General features: G+C 45.2%; 1 protein-coding gene across 29 annotated transcripts in view; it reads left to right on the top strand.

The window, feature by feature from the left end:
• The window catches only part of OBSCN (obscurin, cytoskeletal calmodulin and titin-interacting RhoGEF), a 171166-nt gene that overhangs the window by 19328 nt on the left and 137826 nt on the right, over nucleotides 1–14012 (top strand). For 28 of the 29 annotated variants that reach the window (XM_082278968.1, XM_082278994.1, XM_082278970.1 and 25 more), the window contains exons 5-13: nucleotides 251–553; nucleotides 1615–1881; nucleotides 2702–2977; nucleotides 6415–6687; nucleotides 9667–9942; nucleotides 10810–11085; nucleotides 11472–11747; nucleotides 12374–12649; nucleotides 13036–13311. In XM_082278968.1, the coding sequence (XP_082135094.1) occupies nucleotides 251–553; nucleotides 1615–1881; nucleotides 2702–2977; nucleotides 6415–6687; nucleotides 9667–9942; nucleotides 10810–11085; nucleotides 11472–11747; nucleotides 12374–12649; nucleotides 13036–13311 (2499 nt within the window). The remainder of the gene's footprint in view (nucleotides 1–250; nucleotides 554–1614; nucleotides 1882–2701; nucleotides 2978–6414; nucleotides 6688–9666; nucleotides 9943–10809; nucleotides 11086–11471; nucleotides 11748–12373; nucleotides 12650–13035; nucleotides 13312–14012) is intronic. The other variant, XM_082278993.1, reaches the window with a different exon arrangement.

Here is a 14012-nt window from a genome sequence, read left to right on the forward strand (position 1 = left end):
GCTGTGCAATACAAGTGTTGAACATTAAAGTTTGGACTTGATCTGGGATGATAATGATTCCGTGATCTTTGTGTAAAGCAGCCCCAAAAGCATCTTCCATCCATTCTCTTGCTTTTTCATTTCACATCAGTGTTTTAACTTTTCTAAAAACTAAAGTTTTTAACTTTTAGTCCAGCGTAAGCCCTTTCAGCTTTTCCACTCTGACGTGAACATATTGCTCTGTTTTGTTTTGTTTCTTTCCCTTGCGCAGCTCCCAAAAAACCTCCCACTCAACCCCCAGCTCACCCTGTGGTGAAAAATAAAACAGAAACCTCAGTGACACTGGCGTGGTCCCCTCCGAGGATGGAGCGGCCCATTCCAGTCGATGGATATATCGTGGAGCGCAAGAAACTCACCGGCTTCACCTGGGTGAGGTGCCACGAGTCCCACGTCCCTGTCCCCGAGCTCACGGTGAGCAACCTGTCAGAAGAGGCTGACTACCAGTTCAGAGTGTCTGCGGTCAACGCCTATGGACAGAGCCCCTACCTGGAATTCCCTGGGAGCTTGCACCTTGGTGAGCACGAAACCAGCACAAAATGGGGTGATCGGACATGTGGGTGCTTTAAAAACGTTTCCCACGACTTTGAGGACACAGCAATGGCCCAGCAAATCCTCTTTCCCTTCGCTGCTGGTTGTCCTGCCTCATGTCAGCCACTGACCTTCACCAAAGGGATGAAGGAAAAAGTCCAAAACCATCACAGTGATGGTGGTTGGGTTTCTGTGGTAGAGCTGTGAGTGTGTTTATGTTCCAATACCCCACATCAGGCTGTGGGAGAGGCAGAGCTCTCTGCTATGGACTTTAAACCTGTAAATGCTTCTTCTGCACCTGCAATGAAAAGAAAAATGGAGATGGCCTTATGATATAAATTTCAATATATAGACTCGAGATATCGCTCTTGCACCTAGAGAATCTATATGGGTGATCATAACATCACGAACACCAAGTTCTAGACAGTCTCTCTTTAATCTCAGAGTTTCTAAGAGAATTACAGGGGTTTTGCTTTCTTTCTAGGGTGCCAATGTGCCCATAGAATCATTGGGTGCCATGGGATTTCTTCTTCCTTTGAATCACTGCACTAGAAAAAAAATCTGTACAGATACTGAAGACCCACACAAACTTTGATCATACTGTGTCTTGTGATTGTGTCACCTTTGTCCCTTGCTGTCTAAACACGCCTGTGCTGTCCTAGAATATCTAGAACTGACTTGCAGGGAAATCTAGAAGTCCCTCCTTTGGAAATCTAAGAATAATACAAGCTGTTCAATAAATAGCACACTTGTAGGGGGACCTGGGTCTTTCTGGCTTATGTCTTTATACGTTTTAGGGATTTAAAAAATGAGTAAAATATGCCTGTTGTTCTTGACCTGCAAAAACAGGACTCCAGAGGTCAGTTACCTGCAGCTGAAGGAAACAAATCCTTTAGACCAACCATGCATTTCCTTCAGGGCATGAGAATTGTATATGGCCGCATGAATTTGTTCTCACGTCTTGTTTAGCCTGACAATTTGGTTCTTAAGATGAAATATCCTCCAGCACGACAGTCTTGTTCTCAGAGACATGTTGTTCTTCCGTAGAACCCGTGCTGGCTGTGAAAAACCCCCTGACAACAGCTGAAGTTGCACCTGGAGGGGATGCTCATTTCACTGTTGATCTTACCAAGACATGTTCCGGCACTTGGTACCTGAATGGCAAAGTCTTACAGGAAAGTGAGACCTACATCATTAACAGAACTCAAACCACTCACACCCTGGTCATAAAGAAGGTCACCAAGAAAGATGATGGGGCAGAAGTGAAATTTGTTGCCAGTGGTGTTGAGACCAGCACCAAGATGAGAGTGAAAGGTATTTATTGCCATCGCTGTCCTTTCTTCTCCCAGTCAAGGGGTGCTTGCTGGGATCTGAGGGTTAAAGCTGGGGCTGGAAGCTTTCCTTGGTCTGTGGGAAGCGTCTGGAATTGTGTCATGTGATTAATGTGTGTCCTGGTAATGACCTCATATGATAGCTCAGAGTGAGCTGATCTGGCCAGCTGGTGGTATCTGAACTAGATTGCTTCACATCAGCTCATGAACTTCTGTCAAATTCACAACCATCTGTCAGGGGATTCTGTCACCAAATCTGCCACTAATTCACCCTGAAGTGGTCATTTCAGCTCCAGGATTGACCAGCCTCTTTGACTGTAATAACCTTTCAAAGGGAAAGGAGCATTAATTACTAACAAAGCTTTTCTTGTAGATTTTTTTAGTCCACCATGTGTGGGATATACAAGTTAGTATCCTGGAACTTGACTTATGATCAAGTTTTCCTCTATGAAACAACAGTAAAATCTGTACCTACCACATTGCAAGGCAAAACATAATGAATTCATAATGAATCTTTTATTCTGGAAGGATGTGTTTGGCTTTGGGAGAAGATCTCTGCAGAAGCATGTTTAGAGTATTATTTATCAGTAGAAAAAAATGTGTTGGTTTTTTTTCTTAGTGACTCTGGCAATAAAAACAGATCAAGTTTTCTGAGCTGGAAAAAGCCACTCAGTATTGACAGGAGAGTGAGGACAGGAGCAGGATCTAATACCTTCAGAGATCTCACAGGCTACAGCAGGCCTGTATCAGGGATAAAGTTATCTCGATATAACTCGAAATAACAAAGCCTCTTGTCCTGGCAGGAGCTGCAGTGAGATTCACCAACAAGAGCAAAGACGTAGAAAAAGTCTCCACTCGGCTGCGGGAGGAAGCCAAACTCCAGGCTGAGCTTTCAGACGCAGAGGCCACTGTGAAGTGGATGAAAGATGGGAAGGAGCTCAAGGCCAGTGAAAAATACGAGCTCCAAACTGTGGGGAAGAGGCGCATCCTGAAAATCCGCAGCACTGCCGAGCAGGACGCTGGAGTTTATGAGTGTGTCTGTGAAGGGGATAAAATGCTCTTCCAGCTCTCAGTGAAAGGTACGTGACTGCCTGGGCTGCTCTGCACTAATGGTGTTCCTGCCCTAAACTCATGGAGCCGTCAAGGCACACGAAGGGAGTGCTCCAGAGGGAGTCTGGCAATTGCCCATCAGCATCCAGCCTTGATAATGTGGTCCCACAGCAGAGCTGGGGAGCGAATACAGGAGCTGGCACTGGCACGGTGGTAAAGGCTGTGCTTTCACTAACTGGCATCTTGATATGCCAAGGAATTTCATGTAATTTCGTGAGGTCTAGTGGTGGGCTGGGAAAAGTGCTGTTGAGATGAAGAAATCCAGCCCCAGGGGCAGGCCATGACATGGGATCCCATGTCTGCCCCACACTTGCTGTGTGACATCAGACAAGTCACTGAGGAGAGAGCTCAGCTCTGATTAAGGTTCTGATGGGACAAGATCATCTTGGCTTTGTGGGATTTGGGTTTTTTTGTTATTTTTTAAGGATTTTTTTTGTTATTTTCTGTCAAGACTGTGGTGGATAAGAACAGACCTTTCCAGGGCACACTGGATGGCTTAACCCCTTCCTGCTTACAAGGTGTTCAGATGTGTAGAGAAAACCAGAAAAATGGGACTTTATTTTGATATTTCTTGAACCAGCACTGTTTTGCAGCTGCCCTGTTTTTTTTTTGGCTGTTCTTCCTTTCATGGCAGTCTCTAACTTTACTCTGAAACCAACAGCACTAAGCCTCCTTCTTGCAAACCTTCCAGTCTGTACAAGATTTGATGAACTACAGTAAGGCTGGCTCTGCCTTGAAGGGGACCAGGTTTTGCCTAAAACCCTCAGTGTATCTCCAGACTGTTCCTCAAATGGACCATCAGATGTCTGTTGAGGTTCAGAGTGCACAGCCCCACCTCAGGCCAGTCCAGCCTGTTGTCAGACTGCCACTGAAACTGGGGGAAAACCAAAAACTCTCCAACCACATTATTTAGTGCTGGAGAATCAAGGCATTAGGTTATTCTGGCCAGGATGTGCAACAGAAATCATTTCATCCACACATTGCCTGGGTTGTGCAGAGAAAATCATTCCGTCACACGTGATCTTTACTAGATTTTTCACATACTTATACAGACAAAACCCACAGAAATTAATTGTTTCAATGTTCATTGGTCCCAAGTTAGGCAGTTCTTAGTATTTGGTTTCCTATTGGTTATTGATCCCTTTGCCTTCAATGTTAATTAGGTTCTCATTCTTCATCCTCTTACTGATCTTTTCCTGGAGCAGGTGTCTCTGACCATGCCAGGGGTGATGTCTGGAGTTGATGTTCATTAATGCTTGTTATCTTTTGTGTATTTTCTGTGCTACCCCCTGTCTGTTGAGATGTTCAGCTCATCGGGCCACAAGCAGTGAAACAGTCCTTGGAAAATAAACTTCAATTCCTTTCCCCTGGGCAAAGGCAAACTAAACCCCTGACTAAAGTTACATAAAAATTTTAACTTTGTATTGTTTCCAACAAGACTGGGGTGATTTCTGCAGCTGTTTTTCTTTGAACTGGCAAGTTCACTCAGTAAAGCCATTTGATTTCCATGTTCTGTCCCACAACTCACCCTCGCCTTCTTCCCAGCCACGATCTCACTGTTTGTACATGGAGTAAGTCTGAGGTGCTTCATCCTCGTGTTCTGCTGGCACCTCACCCTCCTTGGTCTCTGTAGAAACAACAAAGCCTGAGAATAGCGTGGGGTTTTTTGCATTTGACAACTTGTTTGGTTGTTTCAAAGAGCAAACTTGAGAGAGCTAAAAAAAAATTAAAATGTGACTCAATCTATATAGAGAGGAATTTCTGTCTACAATTGGCACCTGCTCTTAATTTTGATTTTTTTTTCTCTCTTGCCCTACCTCTTTAGCATCATTTTTCATGCTGACAGTTCTACCCACATTTAATTGAATTACTCGATGGATGCTTCCATGTGTTTTTCACTGTAGTGTGACTATCAAATGAGCAATCAATGTTATTATTTTAAAATCTGCTTTGACAAGCAGTAATTTCAAGTCTGCTGTTTACAGCTTGATTCCTGGAGAATCACCTTTGGTACCTCTCATCCTTGTGGGATGAGCCTCAAAAATGCTGTATCAACATTTTACCTTCCATCATCAACACCTTTTATCAGCCACAGGGAGCTGGGGAATCATTTGAGGAGCAGGTCAGCTGTAAATGGCACGTGGGCATCAGGTGGCTGCCCAGGGGCCACTCTGCCAGCCATGGCCACCGTGTCACTGCCTGGGCCTCCTGCCCACAGCAGCCAGAAATGCACTTGCCATTTGTCACTGCACTGCCCTGAGCCCCACGTGCCAGGCACCCTCTGACACATGACCTCCCATGGTGACAAGGGACATCTGAGACGTCTCCTTCAGGCTGCTGGGGTTGTACTTTTTGCTCTGGTTTTCTGAGGAAGGGAAAGGTGAATGAATGAACTCATCTGCCTCTTCTTCCTCCCAAAACTTTGAACCCGTGAGCTGAGTTTCAGAAATGCTGGTGAAGAAATGTCTTAGCAACCCCCTTCCCCTTCCCCTTCCCCTTCCCCTTCCCCTTCCCCTTCCCCTTCCCCTTCCCCTTCCCCTTCCCCTTCCCCTTCCCCTTCCCCTTCCCCTTCCCCTTCCCCTTCCCCTTCCCCTTCCCCTTCCCCTTCCCCTTCCCCTTCCCCTTCCCCTTCCCCTTCCCCTTCCCCTTCCCCTTCCCCTTCCCCTTCCCCTTCCCCTTCCCCTTCCCCTTCCCCTTCCCCTTCCCCTTCCCCTTCCCCTTCCCCTTCCCCTTCCCCTTCCCCTTCCCCCCATATGTTAAAAAGTTGTTAAAAATTTAATTCCATTATTCAAAGGCCGATGGGACTGTGGTTTCAGGGTCACATTTTTAGCTTGGATATTGGTGGGGGTTTGAATTCTTTGCTTTGAGGCAATTGGTGACTTGATTATTTCACATCATGTTAATATGATGCCAGATTTATTGTTTATTTTCTATGCTCCAGTTAATTTTCAGGCATAAATTTCTTTCCATTTCAGTCCTATGAAATATCCATATAGATCTTTAATTTTATGTAATTTAATTGATCTAGATTACATTTTAACCTCCTTCAGAGTCAATTTACTTGCCAGGTGGTTACAACACAATGATTGAATAACCTTCATGGCTTTCCCTCCAGTTTATTTCTTTCCTCACCTCTCAGATATTATTTTAAATCTCTGTTTCCTGGGGCTTCCTCTCCTTGACTCAGTCTCTTGTGCTGCCTATGTGCTCTGCTTTGTGGACACGGGATAATCAGGAATATGGTTGGAAATTTGTCTGCTTCTGCTTTGGAATCTAGTAATTCGATCCATAATTAATTAAATAGATTTGGTGTTATGAAAAATGACTGCCTAATGTAGATGTAAATGTACATTTTTATTGCTGTGCACAGAATTCTTTACCAGAGCTGTGTCTGTGTTTGTTTCAGCACTTGCAAACTTCATAAACAAAGAGAAAACCGGAGGAGTTATCAAGGCCATTGCTGGGAAACAGGCTGAGTTTGTGTCTGAGACCTCCGAGGCCAACATCATGGTGAAGTGGTACAAAGATGGGAAGGAAATCTCAGCCAGCAAGAAATTCACCATGGAAGACAAAGGAAAACTGCACAAGCTTGTGGCTTCGGCTGTGACGAAAGAAGATGAAGGAACTTACACCTGCAAAATTGGGGATGACACTCTTACTTTTGATTTAAAGGTCTCAGGTAAGTTTGTGCTGCAAGTATGGGATCAGAGTCTGTGTGAGAAACTCAGGATTTTGTTCTTTAGACTTGTCCTACCTTATAAATTGACAGATTTTTGGGCCAAGGTTGCACAATGCTTTCAGAGATTCTGACCCTTGTTGTGGTCCTGATGCAAACCCAGAGTATGGGCAAATAATAGAATCATGCTGTGGTTTATTTGAGCCAGCTCAAGGTGTTTTTAGGGCTGGAGCACAATCCAAACATGATGCTGCCTGAACAGCTGGCAGCCACATCTGGCCTTTATTCTTTTAGCTCAGCTGTGCCTTATCTTAGGACCACCTTGGTCAGGGGTCCAAAGTCTTGCTGTGAAAGGCTTCTGTCCTCCTCTGACAAGTTTAAGTCCTGATTTTGAGAGTTAAGCATCTCCTGCTATTCCCAAAGGACACTGTGATCTCAGAGATCACTCCCTGTGGTACTGTAAGCAGCTCTATTAGTCTGTGTCACGTGCCCATCACACAAAGCACGTGGTTGTCAGGTCAAGCCCAGAAGAGAAATGCTTGTCACCACTGCATTCCAGCCCAGGATGGAGCCAGAGTATAAAATGACACAAGAATTCATCTGTGAAATTCAATATCTGTGAAATTCAGCTGATTTGAGTTGCATGTTTGTGGGAACTTTTCTTCTAAAAGTGGTTTTCTGGGCTTGTGCCTGGAGCCTAATTTTTAACCTGGTCCTATATTTAAGACTGACACTCCTGAAAGCTTCTCCTGTCATGGCTGCAGTACAATGCAATTCAAGAGAAGTCACCACTGAGTGCTTGTGACCTGTAACAGAATATCCAGGTTACTGTGATGCTGTCCATGAGCTAACTAAAGACTCAGCAAAGCTGATTAATGTAGGACAGCACTTGTCTTGAGGGATTGCTTCATGATCTACTGAGCTGGAGGGATTGCTTCCAGCTGGTGTTTGCTCAGGTATTCACTCTGCATCTCACCTCCAGGTCTCCAACATGAAGCAATTTCACTCGGATTGCAATTCCCAGTCCCTGACTTTACCCATTGAAAAACTGGTCTGAAAGAACCAACCAGGCTCTGCCCGAAGTGACCCCTCAAAAGGCAGTTTGTGTAATCTGATTTATACTGTCTGATTAGAGCTGTCTAAGATGGATTTTAAAGCTTTTCTGGTTGTGCCTTTGTCTGAGCATCAGGTACAGAGGATTACCTGAGCTTGGTATTAACTTTTTGCTGGCCGTTGGCAGGTTGGGTGAATCTCACCTGTAACTCCTGTGGCAAAACATCACGTGGCAATCAGGCATGAGGCAAAGAAAACTGGTATCTGCTAGATCAGAGAATCACAGGAAGATTTGGGTTGGAAGAGACCTTAAAAGTCATCCAGTTCTACCCCTGCCATGTGCAGGGACACCTTCCAGTGTCCCAGGCTGCTCCAAGCCCTGTCCAACCTGGCCTTGGACACTTCCAGGGATGGGGCAGCCACAGCTTCCCTGGGCAACCCGTGCCAGGGCCTCCCCACCCTCACAGGGAGGAATTTATTCCCAATATCCCATTTAACTCTTCTCTCTGTCAGTTTGAAGCTGTTATCCCTTGTCCCATTGCCACAAACCCTTTGGTGAGCAAGGACTGAGTTACAGCCTGTTAACAACACCTTAGCCGGGGCAGCTTCCTCCTTGTTTCATGTGTCACCATAAAAATTTTCCAGAGTGCTGAGAAGCAGCACTGCAGACTCGGGGTAGTCTCGGGGCAGGGAATCAATCTGCCTTGAGGGCAATGAGATACCCCAATAACCCTGAACAGCAGGATTCTGGAGGGACTCTCCTGCTTTGGTCAGCTAATTGTTGAAGAATAGGTCAGTCCTAATGAACGCAAATTTTAATGAAATACTTGCCTGGCATGGCAATTGTCCTTGGGATACTCGGTGACTGAAAGCAACAGCTGCTGCTGAAAGAAATGCAATACTGAGCTGAGGTTGGCTCTAAGTGACAGCCCTCAGCCTGCTCTCCAGGCCAGGGCTGCCCTGATGGAAAGAAGGCTCTGAAATACCTGACGTGCCCATCAAGTATTGCTCCTTAGCTTAGGGACAGGCTGTGTTGAGTAGGTTTGCTCACATTTTACACCAAGGTCTCTGTCTTCACTTTACTGCCTTCACTTTTACAAAGACTCTTGCAAAGAGCCTTAATTGGTAAAAATGATGTATTGTTGCTGCCTACATGACAAATACCCTGTTGTGGGTTTGCACAGCCTATATCTGAGCTGGGTTTGAGCTGAGCTATCCATGCAGGAACCTCAACTGAGCTGTGTGAGCAGTTCTGAGTTCTATACTGGGAGGATCAGTTTCAGCCAAAAGATATGAGATTATTGACTCCTATGTTCTTAGAAGCATGGAATGGTTTGGGTTGGAAAGGGCCCTAGAAATCATCTCCTTCCAACCTCCTGCCATGGGCAGGGATGCCTTCCACTAGATCAGGTTGCTCAGAGCTTTTTCCTAGCATGAAGTTGGAGAATATTTTATCAATGAGATTATCCCGTATGTGCCCTGGCCTTGAGAAGAATTAGTCTGGTAGGACTGATACTTATGAACAAGGAGCTGCAGGAATGGGCTCAGAAACATTTCAGGAAGGCTCCTCGTCACTTCTAAGTAGATTTCCTGAGACTTCCCAGGTCTTTTCAAGGCTGTTCCTGCCCTCAGACATCATTACACATCCCCCAGATCTTGCTTGACATTGGAATCAAGGGGTGATAAATGAAGTGTGAGCAACTTGAGGGTGTCTCAGCTTGATTTAAAAGATCCAGGAGGATGTAGGGCAGATGAAGGGGATTGCACTGTAACTGAGAGCAATTATCTGAAGATCAGAGGGGTTTGCACCATCTGTCAGAGAGGCATCAACCATGTGTGATAATGGAGTAACGATCGATAATTTCTCTATCCTGACTTTGTGCTGATAAACCTGCATCAAGGCACAAACTTTCCTCTTTTCCACTCCAGATGAAGCTGTTACTTTTGTCAACAAGCCCAAAACGACTCCAGAAATATCAGTCAGTCCTTCTGAAAGCCTGGAGCTGGTGTGTGAGGTGTCAGCTGCGGACGGGGCCGTGGTGTGGAGGAAGGATCAGACTGAGGTGAAGCAGGACCAGAGGACAACCATCGTCTCGCAGGGGACACAGCGCAAGCTCATCATCAAGAAGGTGACACAGCAAGACCAAGGCAGCTACACCTGTGAAACGAAGGATGACAAAACAACATTCCAAGTCAAAGTCAGAGGTGAGAAAACGCCAGGAATTCCAAAGATAAAGGCGAATTCCATTTCGAGTGGTGTCTTACATCCGGAGGATCATCTCAGAATCTCCCCAGGGTGAAAGATCTCAGCCATAGTATTTGATTTTTTTTAGGCAGCTTGCATAACAATATTTTATACACACAGTTCTGCATCCATGACTGGTTGTGACCACAAAAAAAATATATAGGAAAGGATGGAAATTCCTTCTCCTCTCCCAATTAGCTGGTTTGTCTGCAGAAAAACTCCCACAGGAACATAGTGTGAGGCCATAGCAGAGGGATGGATAAAAGGGAAGGGGGAGGTGTTTGAAGAGCTCTGATTAGATCCCATCCCTGGAAGTGTTCAAGGGCAGGTGGGATGGGGTTTGGAGCAATCTGGTCTGGTGGAAGTTGTCCCTGTCCATGGCAGGATGATCTTGATGATCCCTTCCAATGCAAACCATTCCATGATTCCACGATAAGATGGAGAACGATGGAATTGTCCCAAATAGGCAGAAAAAGAGCAATGGTTCCTTGACATGAGGATATGAAGGTTGTTCCCTTCTGATTCACTAGAAGCTTGGAGAGACACAGGGAGAGAAGAAGAGAGAAGAGGGAGGAGGGTTTAGGAATGCATGTTGGTGCTCCAAGTCCTACATTCAAATCTGTGCTAAAACTGTGAGGTTTAACATTACCCCAAAATTCCCATGAAACTCCCACTGCTATTCACTGCTCTTAGCAAGATAGGGATGAAGGTGCTTTCTTGCACTAATGGCCCTTCATGACATTACCTGTCAGGGGAAAGTAGGAACTTGATTAAAAACCAGAGACAATGACTGCAAAAAGCTGTTTGTGACTTGGGGTTTTTTACAGAGGCAGAAGTTGTGTTTACAAACAAGGAGAAGGTGCAGAAAGAGGTGAAGGCTACACTATCAGAAAATGCCACGCTGAGCTGCGAGGTGGCCCAGGAGAAGATGGAGGTGAAGTGGTACAAGGATGGGAAACTGATCACCTCCAGCAAGAAGTTCAAGGTGGAATCGGAGGGCAAATCGCGTCGTCTGGTGGTGGGTCAGGTGGAGAAGAAAGATGCAGGGGAGTACACCTGTGAGGCTGCTGGCCAAAAACTCACCTTCAGGATCGATGTCACAGGTGGGAGAAAATTTTTTAGCCCAGCTTTCCAATTTCTGAAATATTTAGAAAGATTAGTATTATTCTATATATTCAATGTAAAACATTAGAATATCTTTAAGACATGGAACTGAATCCTTGAAAACCTTTAGGAGCTATCCCTCTGTGTAGGAACAGGGCCATAAAAAGGAAAGTATTGATTGCCCCTCTCCATCCCCACATGTTGATGAAATCAAAAGAACTCTGCAATGCAGCTGATTTTCAGTGAATTTCAAAGTAGGGTCATGATGAAGAGCAGTGGGATATCTGCCCAAAGTCTTCACTCACCAACATAAAACGGATAAAAACTCACCAAAACCCCAGTTTGAATAGTGTTGCCAAAGCTCTGAAGTTCCCTCTCTTTCCAGAGCCAGAAGTTGTGTTTACAAACAAGGAGAAGGTGCAGAAAGAGGTGAAGGCTGCACTATCAGAAGATGCCACGCTGAGCTGCGAGGTGGCCCAGGAGAAGATGGAGGTGAAGTGGTACAAGGATGGGAAACTGATCACCTCCAGCAAGAAGTTCAAGGTGGAATCGGAGGGCAAATCGCGTCGTCTGGTGGTGGGTCAGGTGGAGAAGAAAGATGCAGGGGAGTACACCTGTGAGGCTGCTGGCCAAAAACTCACCTTCAGGATTGTTGTTACAGGTGGGAGATTGTTCATTCTCATCACAGAAAGGTCCCTTACTACAGAAAAATGTACCACACTCTGGGTTCCAGGGTCTGTGCTGCCCAAACCTTCACTGAGTGGTGATGGAGACCAACCACCCATCCACTGTCACATTGATGCCAACAGCTGGATGTCTTCGTCTATGGGATGAATCCCTCTCAGTGCTCCTCAGTGTTTTCTGATTTCCCAGTAATGAAAAGATAGACAAGCTTTCATTCCTCTGCCATTTCTAGGGATAAAAGTAGGGTCATCTCCCAGATATGTAGGAAAATAAGTCTGGAAGAAGTGGGAAAAGAGGTCTAGAATGAGCAAGACTTCCATATGGGTCCCAGTGGCAAATGAGATTTGGAATTTATTTTTCCATTACATTATGGAACAAAGCAATGGATTTCTTGAGAAGATGGGAAGAAGCTGAAATCCTGAGGCAATGGATCATTTTTCTCAGAAATGGCTGACGTGTTGTCCTCAGACATGACAAAGGTCCATGTCTGAGCACTAAAAAATACCAGAGATGTGGCAGTTGTCATGTTTTTCATTTGGGTTTGATCACTTTGGACAGCATCAGCTTCTGTATGATTTTTAAATTGCTTCTCTCATTCCACAGAAGCAGAGGATGCATTTATCAACAAGGACAAAGTGAAAAAAGAGGTGAAAGCTGCACTATCAGAAAATGCCACGCTGAGCTGCGAGGTGGCCCAGGAGAAGATGGAGGTGAAGTGGTACAAGGATGGGAAACTGATCACCTCCAGCAAGAAGTTCAAGGTGGAATCGGAGGGCAAATCGCGTCGTCTGGTGGTGGGTCAGGTGGAGAAGAAAGATGCAGGGGAGTACACCTGTGAGGCTGCTGGCCAAAAACTCACCTTCAGGATCGATGTCACAGGTGGGAGAAAATTTTTTAGCCCAGCTTTCCAATTTCTGAAATATTTAGAAAAATTCGTATTATTCTGTATATTCAATGTAAAACATTAGAATATCTTTAAGACATGGAACTGAATCCTTGAAAACCTTTAGGAGCTATCCCTCTGTGTAGGAACAGGGCCATAAAAAGGAAAGTATTGATTGCCCCTCTCCATCCCCACATGTTGATGAAATCAAAAGAACTCTGCAATGCAGCTGATTTTCAGTGAATTTCAAAGTAGGGTCATGATGAAGAGCAGTGGGATATCTGCCCAAAGTCTTTACTCACCAACATAAAACAGATAAAAACTCACCAAAACCCCAGTTTGAATAGTGTTGCCAAAGCTCTGAAGTTCCCTCTCTTTCCAGAGCCAGAAGCTGTGTTTACAAACAAGGAGAAGGTGCAGAAAGAGGTGAAGGCTGCACTATCAGAAGATGCCACGCTGAGCTGCGAGGTGGCCCAGGAGAAGATGGAGGTGAAGTGGTACAAGGATGGGAAACTGATCACCTCCAGCAAGAAGTTCAAGGTGGAATCGGAGGGCAAATCGTGTCGTCTGGTGGTGGGTCAGGTGGAGAAGAAAGATGCAGGGGAGTACACCTGTGAGGCTGCTGGCCAAAAACTCACCTTCAGGATCGATGTCACAGGTGGGAGACATTTTAGGTTGTATTCCATTGGCTTTTCTTTGTGTCTGGGTGTTTTCCCCCATTTTCTCTGACACAATATCAGAAATTCTGTTAAAGTTCTTTCTGATGCTGGTCTAAGCTGCCATTTCAGTGAGGTTGTGTAGGACTGGGCAGATCTGTAGTTGACCTGTAGATATCCTGATATCAGCTCCTCACCTCCCTGTATGTCTCCTTCAGCTGAGATAGTGAACGAGACTTCTCAATAGCAGGCACTGTGTTAAAAAACCTCCTCCTATGTGATCACCTGTACTGATATTCCTCCTCCTCTTATAGGTATTCTTCTATGAAAATCCCTGTTTTCCTTCCTCTCTTTTTGCAAGTGATAGGGCAAGAGTGAATGGTCTCAAGTGCCACCAGAGGTTTAGGCTGCATATTAGAGAAATATTCTTAACCAAAAAGGTTGTCAGGTATTGGAACAGACTGCCCATGGAAGTGGTGGAGTCCCCATCCCTGGAGGGATTTAAAAGCTGTGTGGATGTGGTGCTTGGGGACATGGTCAGTAATGGACCTGGCGGTGCTCAGGAAACAGTTGCAGTCAATGATCCTCCAAGTCTTTTCCATCCTACATCGTTCTATCATTTCTTTGGTCTCAGTGTATTTTACAGGATGTCTGGTGAATTTTATCTCAGGCTCCAGCTACATTGAGTGACCATTTCTGAATT

Source organism: Coloeus monedula (assembly GCF_965178545.1).
Source record: "Coloeus monedula genome assembly, chromosome: 1".
Taxonomy (NCBI): domain Eukaryota; kingdom Metazoa; phylum Chordata; class Aves; order Passeriformes; family Corvidae; genus Coloeus; species Coloeus monedula.